This window comes from Vollenhovia emeryi, unplaced genomic scaffold (genome assembly GCF_000949405.1).
Source record: "Vollenhovia emeryi isolate VEMERY1.0 unplaced genomic scaffold, V.emery_V1.0 DF939190.1, whole genome shotgun sequence".
In the NCBI taxonomy this organism is placed as follows: Eukaryota; Metazoa; Arthropoda; class Insecta; order Hymenoptera; family Formicidae; genus Vollenhovia; species Vollenhovia emeryi.
Window position 1 is genome coordinate 219,260 of NW_011967176.1, and position 16,539 is coordinate 235,798.

At 35.8% G+C, this 16,539-nt stretch overlaps 2 protein-coding genes across 4 annotated transcripts in view; both read left to right on the forward strand.

The window, feature by feature from the left end:
• Window positions 1-438: 438 nt before the first annotated feature.
• LOC105562327 (cadherin-23) lies at window positions 439-13,988 on the forward strand. Of its 2 annotated transcripts, XM_012013082.1 has the most exons (19): window positions 3,027-3,139; window positions 3,744-3,949; window positions 4,020-4,139; window positions 6,875-7,161; window positions 7,540-7,632; window positions 7,701-7,808; window positions 7,976-8,077; window positions 8,632-8,757; window positions 9,235-9,429; window positions 9,503-9,584; window positions 10,182-10,291; window positions 10,370-10,516; window positions 10,643-10,757; window positions 10,838-10,907; window positions 11,315-11,425; window positions 11,507-11,680; window positions 11,965-12,218; window positions 12,685-12,956; window positions 13,350-13,988. In XM_012013082.1, exons 3-19 carry the CDS (start codon window positions 4,064-4,066, stop codon window positions 13,437-13,439), a joined length of 2,412 nt encoding a protein of 803 aa, XP_011868472.1. In that variant the 5' UTR covers window positions 3,027-3,139; window positions 3,744-3,949; window positions 4,020-4,063; the 3' UTR covers window positions 13,440-13,988. The 2 variants fall into 2 exon arrangements, with proteins under 2 accessions (XP_011868471.1, XP_011868472.1); XM_012013081.1 differs by lacking the exons at window positions 3,027-3,139; window positions 3,744-3,949 and adding an exon at window positions 439-1,112.
• A 345-nt stretch (window positions 13,989-14,333) lies between these two features.
• The window catches only part of LOC105562329 (C-type lectin domain family 12 member B), a 6,409-nt gene continuing 4,203 nt past the window's right edge, over window positions 14,334-16,539 (forward strand). Inside the window, exons 1-4 of one of the 2 annotated variants that reach the window (XM_012013084.1) lie at window positions 14,334-14,432; window positions 14,886-15,076; window positions 16,133-16,310; window positions 16,411-16,517. In XM_012013084.1, the coding sequence (XP_011868474.1) occupies window positions 16,436-16,517 (82 nt within the window). In that variant the 5' untranslated portion in view covers window positions 14,334-14,432; window positions 14,886-15,076; window positions 16,133-16,310; window positions 16,411-16,435. The remainder of the gene's footprint in view (window positions 14,433-14,885; window positions 15,077-16,132; window positions 16,311-16,410; window positions 16,518-16,539) is intronic. The other variant, XM_012013085.1, reaches the window with a different exon arrangement.

Genomic DNA, 16,539 nt, shown 5'->3' on the forward strand with positions numbered 1-16,539 from the left:
AGAGACAAAGAACGAATTAAACTAAGCTTAAAGTTAAGCGACGTTGGTGAAACCGGGCCTTAATTGTTATATCGTTTTCAATTTCCATATCGTTTCGATCTTGTTCATTTAATTCTTCCAGCTTGCCGCGTTTTATTTCCAAGAAAATTTTCTCCGAGGGAACTCGGAAAGACCGGAAATCCTCGCGCTCCCGTCTTCGGTAAGGTCGACGCAGGTCCCCGTAGGGCCTCGAAGATAGGGGTCAGTTATGTGCGCACCCATTCAAACGTACGCACATATGCGCCGCGTCCGTTCCCCCATCGTATATGAAAGCAAACACCTGTTCGCGGTATGGTTCAGATACACGTTTCTGTTGGTCGCCGCAGTCCCCCCCTTCCCTGACAATGGGGAGCCGAGTGCCACTCCAGCCGCTTTGCACGACGGCTCCGTTTTGTAGTAAAGAGTTCTACAGCCCTACAGCGCGGTAGTCGTAGCCGAGTTTGATCGAGGTCGATCACGGTAGTGCACGTAGCGTAAAGAGCAACGCGCACGGTGTATTAAAACTGAAACGATAAAACGGCCCCAAAATATAGGAAGAAATATAAAACGTTGGAGACTGCACTGAAATATAAATTCCTAAGGAAAGAGAGAGTTGGAGATCGCCGGAAGATAAAAAAGATTCTGCAAAAGCAAGCGATGTTTCGAAGAGTCACATCGTCGTCAAAATATAAGAATTAAGAAGTATGTAAACTGTGAGCACAGAATTTAAGTAAAACATAAATTGTATTTGAAGATATAACAAAATTGCCGATTTTTCATTAAAGAGTTAAACAAATTGATTGACACGTTTGTAACATAAAATTCGAGAACTTACTTCGTTATGTGCGCGAAAGGAAGTGAATTATAAAGACTGTCTGGCCACGCCGATCGATAAGGACACCTTAGGGTACAATTCGTAAGCCCTTTGTGCTTTTTGTTGTAAAGGGCGGTGGCCAAGTGCGTGGTAGATCAACAGCAATCTACGGAATTTATGTTATTAATAAAGAATAAAGTGCTGCGAGTGAGATATCTCTTTGCAAACAATGGAGATATAGAAACGCGAACCTGCGCGCTTTTTCCAAGTACATTTTGTGGTGAGTATCTGTTACCAATCTCTGATATTATCTCTCTTAAACCTATTATTTAAAAACATAAAACTTAATGAAAATTGCATTGTATAGTAAATAAAAGTAATTTATTATAATTAATAAAATTAAATGTGAATTGTTATAACGCCAAATTATAATATAAAAATAAGGATTAATACTGTTAATAAAACATTAATCACCGCTTAATTAATATCAATAGAAACATATTTTTACGATAAGATAATATCTCACTTTTATATCAAAGTCTTTTATTGTAATGGGCACTAGAATTCTATCCTTTCCTCCTGAGAATTTAATAATTAAACACTTTAACAAATGTAAAAGTGAGGAAGACGTAGGTGCATGTTTTTTCGAAAGTAAGAAATCTTATATAACTTTTGTGTACCTTCATACTTACTGCACTTCAACTAAACAAAGACACTGGATAACACGATTGAGCACGACCATAGTAATTCAACGTTTAAACATTATTGTTAAGTTAAATATCGCCTAAATATTATTAGTAATAAAGTAAAATGTCACGCACGGTGTGATTGTTAATTTTTTAGTGCGATTTCACAAACTTTGATAAAGTAATCAGTACGAAGATTCAGATCACTTGAACTGTCAATTTCCGCAGTACACGTACCAATGATATTTTTATACAGTTATCCGCTGGAGCAGAGGCCGGAGGCCTTTACGCCGGCTGCCCATCGCGTTTCAATTTACGGTTCGTGAATTTAAGCAGTACTGCGCCCCATATAGCCGAGATATCCAGCCATTTTGCGTACAAATTTCCTTGTCGGCAGACATTTTCGGAAAAACTTTTTACCTGTTTTTTTTCTATTGTAAATTTTTTTACATCTTTTTAATTATTTTTCATTTCTCTCGTGTTACTCTAAAGTATCTCACGGAATGCGACGAAATTAACAAACAATTATGCAAAATGCAATATGCAAAATTGTAGGCAAAAAATGTAAATTAAAACAGTGAAAGAATAAAAAATTATTTAGAAATTAAATCGGGCATGTAAATGCAAATTTACAGATAATGAATTAAAAAGGAACAATAATGATTATATGTATTATAGTGCAGTGTTGAATAAGTGAAGATATTTTATAGATACAGATATGAATATGAACATAGAATAGGAAGAGAGAGAGAGACATTATGAAAATTATTTGTATAATATTTTACTTAAAGCTTAAATATTATTTAAAATTAACTTTTAAAATTTTTAGATAACATTTGAACGTAAATAAACTCAGATATAAATAAATATTAATTTATTTTTTATATCAAATCAACTTATTGCACAACAAAAACTGTGGAATATTCTTTATCTTTTATCTTTCCAGTATCTTTGTTATATTCCACTTATATTTTATGACTAAATTTAAAACATTTGCGTTTAATTGTAAGAAGTATCTCTAGTACCAGTCCATTCAATACCACTAACAAAGTATCATGAATGGAAAAACGCAAAGGCAAACTTTCTCGCGCTAACGAGCTTAAAGAAATCTGCTTCCATTCTTACCACTCAATCGTAAGAAGGAACGATTGCGTTGTAACATCGGTATTTCAAACGCTTTCGAAATGATCATCAACTTCCCGACATGACGTCACAAAAGAAATGCGCTATTTGCGCGAAAGGCGAGAGTGCAAGGTGTTAAGAGCTGCCTCGGGCGATAATTCGTACGAGTCATCCTAGCCCTGATGAGACGCGCAGTCCTACATAGCCATAGTTCCACGTAATAAAAGAGTTTCTCTGCATGCTTTCTAACCACGCGTTATGCTCGCTATTGCAGACGAGTTTCGTCGTCGGACGAAGTGGTCGTTCGCCCGGCGCTTATGTTCTTACATTCGTCTGCTAACACGATGACAAACCGGATTGCACGTTACCAGCAAAATTGTTACGTTTAATGTCACGTCCTTGCGTCATCTTGTCAAGAGTTGAAGCGTATGTGGATCCGTGGACGATCTCATCGGTTTCCTGTTAGAGCAATATTCATGATTATTATTTTTCAAAGAAGGTATTATGATTTAAAAATCAGTATTTTCGTTAATAATACTGAAAGGTCCAAAACGTTTTTAAAGACAGATTAAAAGTTTCAAATTTTAATATATTTTCGATCTCATAAATTTTCTTTCAAAGTTGAGTATGGCTTTATGATTATTTTCTAATTTTATTACTGCTTTCTGAAACTTAACATTCCCCAAAAATAATTTGCTACTTTTAGTTACTTCACTTAATTGTAATAAAATTAACCATATTCGTTTAATAATGCGAAAAAGTCTATATTAGATGAATATGAAAAGGTATTATATTGTAGAAGCTAGATTAGAAAATTATGTAATAAAAAAGGACAGTTAATTCTGTAACGTTATGTAAAATTCTTGTATTATACTTTCGCGCGTTACTGCATCATATACTTTGCCGCGTTACAACATTAGAAAAAAAAGTAATGTCGATATCAAGGCAGATTAAATAAAATCATTAAAAACGATTTAATAGCTTAATAATTATTGAAATCTAATTGTGTTAAAATATTTTATTGCTGTCGTAAAAATGTGAAATACAATTAAAAAAAGTAATAATTAATAATTTGATTTAAAACTATTATAAATCTTTACTAGAGTCCGACAACTCGTGACATCTAGCACAAGATCTTCTCGCGAGATGAAACGCCTTGACGAAAAGCAATAAAAACTCCGTAATGATTCCGAGAAGCTGGACATTTCGAACGCAGGAAATGCTATGTCCGTGGATACGATAAATCGAAGTAGCTTCCGGGAAAATTTTATTCCCGCGGATAGATTAAAGGAAGCCCAGTTGCGCAGAAGTAATGCACTGCATCTCTCGTCGTCTCTTATCCCTCGCTTCCATTAATTTTCGTTCTCCTTTTTTTGCAGATGCATCTGTCGACAGAATCGGTGGACGATGATCTTAAATTGCCATGGGACGAAACGTATTGAGGATCTTGAGGATCTTGCTGCTCCTCTGCTGCATGCTGCAACCGCACGTCGGGCAACGTAAGTCTTCCTGCACTCATATATCACAGTCTTCCTCTCCATATATTCCTGTCAGAATCCTCCCAGATTTGTAAAAAAATTTTTTTAATTTGTAAAACCCAATTTCTTTCATTGAATGCAGTTTCCAGGATCACTGTATACTAGTAAGTAAAGACTACAGAATTTTCAAGATGTATAATCGGTTCAATCATTCTTTATTCCTTTTTTCCATTTCTTTTCCATGAAGAATGCCAATGCAGTAATCGGGCAAATGAATAATTTGAGGAAAAAATTGAGATAAGTTAATCAACTTATATAGATCTCCCTCAAGTATATAGTCATCCAAAACATTATGTCACAATTACATCATTTTTCTAGCAAATTCTTTCTTTCTTTTGTATTTTAAAAACTAAACTATTCGCCTCTTTGCGCGAATCGCACGGAAAAGCGCAGTGTGCCTGCTTGATTCGTCTGATGAGAACTCTTTGTCAAAGACTGATGACAAACTCGTGCAAATCTCTGCGGTTATTTTCGCGGACGATCGAACGGCGATCGCTTTTGCCAGGGAGAGGTCCTCGTCTATGCTAGAAAAGGAGTTTGCGAAAGGCCAGCGCCGTAACGCTGCGCCGCCGACGATACGCCATGAGTTTGCAGCGACCGGAACTCCGCTCCAGGGAAGCGCGCATATCTACCCCCTCGCATACGCGTTAAACAGCCCACGCGTATTCGTCTACGCATCCGATTCGCGTCCTTCCAGCGTCCGAATTCCCGTCGATCAACCGGGAAGAACGAGTGACGCGACGTCCATTCAGGCCTTTGTCAAAGACAGACTGTTCAAAGTTTAATTTTCGAATTGAATTACCTTCCTCCTAACTGTAACACGATCTCGTTACCGCGATAACGATATAAAGGTGTCCAATTAAGCTCGCAATATTAGCACGCGTACGTATAGAACCGCTATTTTGGAAACCGCTACGAGACCAAGTTTGTTCTTTTCGATTTTATCTCATTTTTATACTCGTTATTTGCTCATTATTGAAATAAAAAGAGCAACGGTAATCTGAAAGCTCTTTGAAGCAAAAACGCTAAATTGTGGTGTCTCGTTAAAACCGCTGCCTCGCTTATCAAACAATTACAGCAATTAATTATAGCAATCGATATGCGCGATCATAAAGCGGACCCGGGAATGAATCTCCAACGGCGGTAGCTATGGCAGTCAAACGAGGCGCAAAAGCGGCTATCGTGATTTATGTGGCATTAGAACAACTAAAGCACTGTTGTTAGATAAACGACCTCGCCGCCCCTTGTATGCACTTTATGCATCGTAATTTATCCACCTATTACGTGAAAGAGAGTAATAATAGTCCACACGTAGACATACACACGTGATAATCTTTACTGCATATCGTGTCGTAAATATCGATTCTCATCATCTTTACTTTATTAACTTTTCTCTTTTACTTTATCACTCATTAACTTTACTATACAATTTTCTTTCTCTCTCCTCGGAGGAAAGTATTTAGAAAAAAAAAATAGTTAAATTCACGCTCTAGATTACGAAATTGCGTTACGTTTACCGCAAACTTAACTGCCTTACGCTATTACGCTTCTAGAGTGCATGTGTTTGCGCAGGATCGTTTGAAGTCATTAGAACAGATCCAATTAATAATTGAACAGTGTGTATTACGAATAAATAGGTACTAACGGCGTAAGCATTACTTAAAGCTGTGTGTGTATGTGTAAAGTAGTTATCTACTGTTACAAGCAACGAACAAAGAGCTATCTTCTCGCATGTCATTTATGGTTAAAAGCACAAAAGTGCATGCTTTCTTGCCGTTAAGGATCTCATAAAACGGACATCCTCGTACGGTAATACGATACTTATTTTACAAGACATGGTCTTAGAGGGGACAAAGTAAGAAGGTCCTTGACGATTACTGGATACGTACAGCAAAATATATAAAGTTGTCTTCACTCACACAAAGTTAATTTCGGAATACAAATACTCTTGAAAATTCTGTTTTTCCTACGAAACTTTTTACACATTATTATGTGTCAACTGCTTTCTGCACGTTTTTTAGAATGCGCTTTGTCTGGGCGCAATTATTGAATTGAAGTAAAAAATAAATCAGCAAATTTGCTGAATATATCAACGACCTGTCCTGCGAATTCGTATTGATCTTGTGTACCGTTACCGTCGGGCGTCGTTTCCTACAAAAGATCATTGTCCCACGGTCCTTCCATCATCACGAAACTTTCGTACAGCCCACTGGAAACCGGTTGTGCGATTTCGACCGGAAACTCCAGTAACCTCAACGGCATTAATCCAATAACGACCACTTTTTCAGACAATATGAGTTTTTGTTTAAAACTACAGCACACGCATTCATACTTCAAACAATGGCATGTTTTATAAAATTCGTCAATTTTTCGTCTATTGTGAAGAAAAGTTTTCGAATAAGTGCGTAGAAGCATAATATGTTTTGTACCGTATATTAATAAAATAAGACACGTTATTACTTAAAAATAATGTTCTTGCTACAAGTGAATATTACAAATAAGTCTAATATTTGAGCTTAAATGCCGAATTTATCAGATTAGTTAAATTAATTTAATATAATTTGCAATACTTTTGTCGATGACACCGCATCTTTTCTCCTCGCTCTAGAAATCAATTTACTCAAACGCCATTAAAAATTTCTGATTCAACAACTATAGCTTCATCATGCATATTAACGATTGCTCGACTTTTCCAGTGACTCGAGACACGCGATGCTTTCTGGAGAATGGAGCCACTGCGGCGCATCTCTTTGTCAGCGAGGATTTGCCCGTCGGCGATACCGTGGGAATCCTCGGGGTGCTAGGTGATCCTAGCTCACAGGGTGACATCGAGCTGAGCTTGCAGGAGCATGACAGCCCCGTCGCATTCTCGCCATACTCGAAAAATTTAACTCTTATCAGGCCGCTCGATAAGGAGGGTGTCGAGGGACCAGCCAGCGTTTATATCAACGTTATTTGCGAGAGGAAACACACCTTGGACCCGGTAAGACGATTTCCAGAAGCGATTACATTGAATATTAAAATAATGAAAAAAATATCCTCAAGTATAATTTTGTAATATTAATTTTATTTCTTTCAAATTTCACGAGGCATTTTATAAAATTGCCATGCATTCAAATTTTTTTATAAATTCGATAGATTTAGAAAATAGATATTTCTTTAACGAAAATACCGAGTTTACATTGAATAGCTGAAGCAAATTAATTTTGTGTAAAAAAAACTTTAGTATTCTCGTAATTCTCATAATTCTGTGATCGAAAAATTACGTTTTATTTATACTATTTTGTTTGCATTTAAGTAAGCAATTTTTCAATCTTCTTTTTATTATCATTTCTTAAGAAATTATGTTTAATGTTTAAAGGGATTTGTCATACCGGTGAACATCCGGGTAACCGACGCGAATGATAATTCGCCGCAGTTCGTGAATGCGCCTTACGTGCTAAATATTTCTGAGGTGAGAAGATTCTTCATATTCTAATATTGTGCCGTTTATTTTATTTTAACACGGCGTGGTTATTCCAGGTTACCGTCGTTGGCACGAGAGTCCTGCAAGGAGTCCGGGCCGTCGACGCTGACCAACCAGGACCGTATTCCACTGTGCAATACACAGTTCTACCGGGAGCTCACTCGGTAAATTTTTCGAATTTACATGGTTCAATTATTTTTCCGCTAATAATCTGTCACCCCTGCATTTGTCAATTGCATTGCCAATCACTTTTCTCACGAGTTCTTGAGAATATTAGACAGAATATAGTTTATTTAAAACATTGAGTAAACAGTTCTCTTTTTGTGCACAGGATTACTTTGTTTTCGTGAATGCTTTGGAAGGCACTCTTGTACTAAGGAAATCGCTGGATTACGAAGTCCTCACCAACTTCTCCGTTGACATCCGTGCTCAAGTAAGTTCGATCTTACACACTTGATTCTTTAAAAACATCAAGAATTAACAAATATACCATATACAGATTCCATCATTATTTTACAAGTCTGAGACAATCGCATTGCATAAAAGTGAATATCTAAAAAAGTTGTTACGTTACAGAAGCTTTGTAAAAAAAAATAATTTAACTCGGAGGAGGGGGATAATTAAATTGCTACAATTCCTAAATAGAAATTCTTTTTGTGTAACACAATCTGAAAAATCCATAAACCAATAAGAAAACTCAACGTCAAAAATACGGTAAATAGATCATAGCGATCTTGAATAAATTGATTCGAGCAGATTGATTCGGATGATCGATGCGTAACGATACGCAACAGTGAGCAAGTGAAGATTACAGAAAATTGATCGAACAAACGCTTCCTCTGAGTATTTCTCACGCTTGTAGTCATACTCAGTAACAGGAAGCCAAAAGTATCTCTCTCAAAATAATTATACGTTTCTCAATTGTAAATAACAATAGGCGTTAACTTTCAGCAATAGTGTATCAGCAATGAATCTAATTTTTTACAGGATCAAGGTAATCCACCACGTTCATCAACGACAACGTTGTACGTTAACGTTATCGATGCCGACGATCAGAATCCAGCTTTTTTGGACAATCAATACAAAGTCACCGTACCTCGCCACATAAAAGGGGTAAGGTTAATTAATTTTCTTCATAAACGCTTGCTTTGATTGAGATTCCCTTGGGAAAATATATCTTAGAAAACAGTAAAATTTTACTTTAGAAAAATAAGAAATATGGAAAGTAAATTTGGACACTTAAAACTTTTATTTAAGGTAAACTTAAAACTTACTTTAAGAATTTAAGAGAAAACTTTAAAAGAATTGTGAAAAGTACGTGACGTAAATTTACAATACCGCGTGCGGTTTTCTTCGTACGAGAGAAAGTGCTATGCCGCGCGGCCCTCGTCAGGCTTGGCTATTCCAAAAATTACTTTAAGTGTCCAAAATTTTTTAGGTAAACTTTGAACTTTCTTGAGGAAACTCTTAGATTTAAAGGATTACTTTTAAAAGCTTTAATTTCATTAAAAATAAATTTTTCCAAGGGTTAGGGTTCCATACAGTTCAAAATAAAGGGACGATTTCACGAAAATTAATTTATTGATTTAGAGGAAATTGTTAAGGGTGGTGCCTGACTGGATTAAAGCCGAAGATAAAGATGTCGGCATAAATGCGTCAGTCCGATATACGATACAAGGCGGGATCTTACCCTTTCTTGATTTGAATCCCGAAACTGCCGAAATCGTCATGATACGACCGTTACAAGACCACGAGCTAATGGCGCCAGCAACTATCGTTATTAAGGTAGAAATATTAATGCGCTTTACTTTTTAAGGGATTAAAACATTTGATAATAATAATATCGTTCATTAAATAGGCTACTCAAGAGAATAACGCCGATAGGTACGCTCTTGCCACGGTTATTGTATCACGAGAAGATATGGTTGGTCCAACAGCAGGTAAATAATATGCAATTTTCCGAATAAATATTTTTTATATAAGAAAATAATTTTGAAAGATTTTAATTTTGAAAAATTATATTTTTCCTAATTGCTATTTTGTTGCGGTTCTCACACGTATCTTTTTCGTGGTAATTATTCGCAGGTAGACAATGTATTCTTAGTTATTACGATAAATACCAACTAACAGTAATATTATATCAATATTATAATTTCCTTTTCCTATATGCAATATGTGTTATGCTACACTCACATTGTTGAGTGGAAATTATAATATGATGTAGTGTCACTTGGTGTTTACTGGGTAGTTAAATACTTCAAGTTCATTAAACAGTTATTATGTACAATTAATTACTTATCAATTATTATCATCTGACTATTAAAACACATTAGTCCGCGACCATCCATTAAAGTAAATAATTGTAGTGAAGATTCATTAGCGGTACGTTCTTCATTGGTAACAAAATTTAATTGTACATACACAGTTTTGTATGCAAATGTCAAACGTCAAATTAATGTTTTAAACATGACGTATCGAATTGTTAACGAATTTAGAAATAAATCTTAAACTAACACTTTTTACTTTACGGATGCTAGGCGGCCGATTACCCGTGAAATTCGTGCAAAAGAATCATCAAACGAGCGTGCCGGAGAACACGCCGTCTGGGAGCGTTCTTCTAACAACGGGCGTCAACAAAGCCGATCCTGTAAGTGATGCAAAAATTCGCGTCACAAGAGCGCGAATTAATTATGACATAGTAGCGTAATATAGTTTCTTATCCCAGGAATTAAAATTCTGGCTGGAGGGCCCGGTGGAAGATTTGGAGAGATTCTCGATCACTAATTCTGGCGAGTTGATTCTCAAAGGGAATCTGGATTACGAACAACGAATCCAGCACAGCTTTCGGGTTCACGTCACAGACGGATATCATGTACGTTGATCTCATTAATATTGTTAGCTTTTATCACATTATTTTTTGCCCGTACGTACGTACGTAATACGTACATACAGACGTTTACAATATTATATGTATACACTGTACGAATATATTTTTCAGAACGATACCTCACGTGTAAACGTTTCGGTCGAGGACGTGAACGAATGGGAGCCTCGATTCCAATATTCCCGGTATGAATTTCATGCTCATTCCGCGAGAGAAGGCTCCGTCATAGGTAAAATGTTCCGCCTGTTGAATCAAAATTCTATCAAATTTTTATTACTATCGATATTCAAGGAATATGTAACTTTTCAGGCAAATTAGAAGCAGCTGACGGCGATAGGGGAGACAAAATCAGTTTATCCCTTAGAGGACAAGATGCAAGGTAACACTATAGTAAATCTTAATAACTTATTAATAAAATTGCACATGAAAATAGGATATCTAAAAAAAATAAGATATACTTAATTTCTTAATTTCAAAGAGAACTTTCGATTAAAATAAGAATGCATATTCTGTGCAAAATAATTATAATTATTATTAGAAGAAAGTCCTCTATTCTGAGACAGCAAGTTTTCAACACCCGAATTCAATCACAAATTTTTTTTCGCAACGATTACGCAATCTAACAATGAATTTTCCACTAAACAGACTTCGCTCTGAGAGCAATAAATTCATAGTGGACCAACTGATGCCTATTAATTTAACAGAAACCCCGCTATCCCACATTTTGATCCTATCGCATAATAGAAGACTTTCCTCCACTAATTGTATAAATTACATTACCTACAGGTCCTTTGAGATTAGAGATACTGGAGAATTAGTGTTGAGATCGCAAAGTTCGTTTAATGGATCTTTGGCCCGATTTATAGCGGTGGCTACCGATACCGGAAAACCGCCCAGGTATCTACAAGTTTGTGTGCGATTCTTTAATTTACTATTAATAATTATTCTTAATGTTAATCCGCATTTATCTTCCTTTAGATCCAGCATGATCCCAGTAATCGTTCACATACCGAACGGCGGCTCTTTGCCGATCGCTGCGAGAGCTGCACCTGCTTGGCTCGGTAGCAGCGTGCTGTTAGTTGCAATCTTCGGCGCAGTTTTAGGTCTTCTTGGTGTTGTCATACTCATTCTCATTCTTTACATTTATAAGCAGTGAGTAAATGTGCTAAATATAATTTTTAGCCACGTAATAATATTGGAATAATATTAATGGTGTGATGTGTGCACAGTATTTGTAGATACATAATAGTTGCTAAACGCTATTTTTAATGTATCGTGTTTTTTCTTTACATTTTAAGTTTTTTAATTCCTGATTTGTCAAGAATTGATAATGGAAAGTTTAGAGACCTACTGATATGAAATATTCAAAATTCTTTATTGGATTAAGAGAGACTCAGTTAACAGGTAAAACAAGTCCGATTTTTCATTTCTTTAAGTAAAAGGCCAAAAAGCGGCGGTTCCGTCAGCTCTGTGGGTACAGGATATCGCGAGAAATCACCAGTTCCCTCTGCTCTAAGTCCAACTCCCCAAGTGCTAGGTGCCAACGTTCTTCAGGACGCCTTGGAAGGCCCGCGGAATCGGCGTCACGATATCGACGACAACGAAAACGATAACGTCGACAGCTGTAACGAAATCGATAATCCCGTCTTCGGGGAAGCCAATGAAAGCTCGTACAGCGCTACAATCAAAAGTACGTTTCTATAGGCAGTGCAAGTCGAGCACTATTGCACAAGCTTTCTATCCGCCGCACTCAGCATAATTGAATTCGACATACTTTACATTGATTCTCTAACATATTCTTCTTTTCTCTTGCATATCTATTTTTTATACATCTATTAATTAATCAATCCTGGCCGAGGTAAATTTTACGCAATAAATTTTAAAAATTAAAATCATTTAAACGCTAACATCCGTCTTGGTTCTTATATCTTTTATTGCTTCGTATCTGTGATTTCACATCAGAGCCTTATGAACTTTATTTATCAATTAATTGTCAAAAACTGCTCGATGCAATTACTAAGATTTCACAATTCTCTTTATACATTGCGTTATCTTTCTTCTTGCTGAAGCGGTTCTTCTGAAAGTACAGAACTAAAGTCACAAACCTGTTGTCGGCGATTTACGATATTACAATATTCCATTGCTCTCTTTATTAGGTATAGCGTCGGCGAGACAATTACCATTGTACGCCCGGCATAAAGTGGCGCCCGCCCCGAATCCACCAGCCCTATCAGCCACTTCGAACATTCCCAATATCGGCGGACTGGTGCAGAATATGAACGACTTGAGTGCTAGAACCAATTTGGATGCTGGATCCCATGACTCTTCCAATTATTCCGGAGATCCTCCAGACTCTCTGGTGCCAGCGTGGCCCGCCAGCTCGGCCTTACCGAGGATCAAAAAGTTGTCCTGGGACGACGATGATAGGGTAACTATTCTGTTACAAATTTCTTTGCTGTTCAGAAACTAAATTCCATATTGTACGGCAAATATAAAAAAGGATCTTGTAATATTTTAGTTGGTTTTGTACGTAACAAAAGTATTTTAGAACGTTTGCGAATTGTCAAGCAAATTTAGTTTAAATGATTTAAACACTTGAAGCTATATTAGAACTGCAATTGTGTTAAATTGTACTGAAGTTAAACAACAGAGAATAACGTCGTATCACGATACTAATTGTTTCCTAAGGAATACAATTGCACTGACTTATGCAAGAGGAACAATTAAATCCAAGTTCGCTTGCAAATACAAGCTTCACGCAATCCTAAAGAGCAGATAGATGAAAAACACAATGAAGGCAGAAGTATTTATTGTTTTCCAGACCGTGGATAGCGTCGAGGTCGCGGCGGAAACGCGAACCGGAGACAATCAAGCTGGCAACGAGAGGCTCAATCTCACCGTATACTTCTAACGATTCATTATTTTGTAAATGGGACGAACGTCCAATAACGATGGCGGAAGACTGTTGTAAGCGCTGTTTGGCCAGTTCAGTTAAATAAAGTCTCGTTGATGTCGAAATTCTATGAATGAGCTTCGAAGCATCGCAACGCGATGCGACCTCACCCGCATATTCGGTCCACGGAGTATCTGTGTTATCTGCGCAGCATAGCGTTAATTCGCATCATCCTGAATGGATTGCATCCATTATCTGCACGATGCGACATCGATCTCCGATATTACGGTGTTAAGGAGCAATCATTAGAAATTGCTAGAAATTCAACAATGGAGACACAAAAATGGAAAACTCTTATGTTAAAATTTACGTAGAGAGAAGAAAAGTACTGGCGAATTGGAACACGACGATAGTCTAACATATAAATATATTATCAATAGATACTAATTAATTAAGAAAAGAGCATCATTTTTTATAAGTATATTATTAATGTACATACGCAAGAAATGTTATACGATTGTATAGTTACTGCTTATTTTTAATCGCCTTGTTAATAAAGTCGATAAATTACCGATAAATAATTTAAACTTTACATGAAGCATTGTGCACGTGAAACTTAGTTCTGATGCTTACTGTTTTACCACTTTAAGTTAGTTATCACGGATTTCTAAACCACTAGTTTCATTTCAACGAAATTATTCTAGGAAACGTTCAAGCCTGGTATACACGCCACAAGGAGGAAAGTTGAATGCATAAGAATACAAATTACAAGTTGCGTGAACAGCGTTATCACGAGAAAGTATAATGGCTTCACACGCTTCAAACATTAAGATGCAGCTGAAGTTTCCGCGTTTGCGCTTTGTTGAAGGCACCGATATTCGAATGCACCGAGAAAACTGTGTCAGTAGGTTAATCTTCGCGAGTAATTACACAACGAGTAAATGGGGGAACATTTGCGGGATTTGAAATTCATGGAAATGTAACTCTCGTTGGAAATAATAAAATACAACGGTAAATATAAAATTGTTTAAAAAATGCGTCTCGCGACAAAACACAACAAAGCGATTTTTTAGAGAAACGTGAACATTTTGTGAGCATATTTCTTAATGTAAAAACATATAATAACTTCTGCAATAATAATCCCAATGAAATTGTAAACTTCATGTAAATAATGTTTACAATCTAAATTCTATAATTATTAGGTAAAAAGTTTAAAAAAGAAATTACGAGTACATTGATACAAATTTCACCGATTGATATGTTTTTACAAAAATCATCTTATATTTGTTGCCGTGCCTCTTGTTGAAGTAAACGTTAGGCGGAAGTGAATAATCAAACTAATCTTATATTCTCTATCGTTAATATTTCTCGTGATACCTTATTAGAAAAAAAATGCATTTATTTATCTCATTTTCCATCCCGTTAAACTGTCATTATAATCAGTAGCTTATCAAATTCCATCAGCAGTGGGCTTGCCGAAGAAAGTGACTTGACTTCTAAGGTGGGGAGAAAGTGACCTAGAGAGGTCTGGGCTACGACATCGTCCTCGAATCTTTTCTTCTCAGTCTTCCGTAACGTATGATTGGGTGTGGAATACCCGTGGTACCAAGTGAAAATATCTCGTTGATCATTCTATGCAAGCGACGTGAATGAAGGTATTTATATATTTTCGATATATAAATTCCATGTTACTTTTTAAAATATAAACATACGAATTAATTATAAAGAAATACATTAATATTCTTAAAATATCTCGCTATCTTGGTATACAAATGTTACAGATTGTTAAAGTGTATTGCTTAATAACGTACACATTTTATTATAAGTAAAAGATTTAACTAGTATATTACATTTTAATTCAAAAGTTAACGTGAATTAAAAATTGTTAGATATAAATTAATATTAAAATAATTAATGTTTTGATGTAATGTCGATTATTTGAATCTTCCAATATTAAGTGTCGCATGTTGATTTTGCAATATTCTATAACTGCTGTATATTTAATCGAATCAATTGATATTCAGATAACACAGAGAAATTTTTTTTAATTCCCGTATTATGAAATGAATTCATTTTCTACCTCAGTTCTTTCAAAATTCTTAAAAATTCTTTTTTATGTCACCAATTCTAAGCTCTTTGTAGAATACAAAAGAAATTTAATATTTTTCGAAATTTTAATTTACTTAAGAAGTCGTACTTCTCTATTTTTTGGACTGTCAGAAAGGAATTATTTTGAATTAATTTTGAATATATTATGCTGATTCGTAAAAAAGTGAATCCCCTTTGAGTTCATAGCAATCACGTATACTATTTGAGTATGTCACGATCCAGGTGTTACAATACATTGTGCTGTAAACAGAGAACTTTTAAACGTGTCTGTGTGCATTGAAATTTCAAGGATAAAGCCTGCCAGCCGTTTCAGTAAATGAGGCTGATAAAAGATAATTGCTAATTATTTCCGACATTCATTGTACTAACTTCCCTAATTTTACTCGTTACGTAATTACTATTACAAAAGCAATAGAGATTACATAGTTAGAAAATTGATGACTCGATATGCGAAACACAATTACAATTGTGTTGAGAGGAAAGAATTTTGTTATTATAATACAATATTTCTGATCTGAAAATAGTTTATTTCCTTAACACTTGTATAATACTGTGGTATTACATTCAAACTTTCTTACAAATATGAATGACTGTATTTTTAGATACATACATTCTCTTGCACGTATTATCTGAAAATATCCTTTTTTCTGTAAATTACGTCATCGCGTGCAAGAGCATCAGGAAATTTTCCACCTCGTCTGCATCCGGGTATTCGTGATTTCAACATACCGCCACAAACTTTCCTGGAGAAAGTCAGAGATACCGCAAGCATTGATTCAGGTGAAAAACAGAGCATCTTTGTATTTCGTTTACTTTACATTTCGTAGAAGGTTGAACCAGCCTTTCAGTTCCTGTATCCAAGAGATCTTATCTGCACTAGGTATTTCTTCCTCGGTCTTAAAACCATGACGACGAGAAAGACAACCGTGCACTTATATTTTTCAATTATGCTTGTCACGTTGACAGCAATCGTCAATATGATATTTGGTACGTATTATAATTTAGTCAT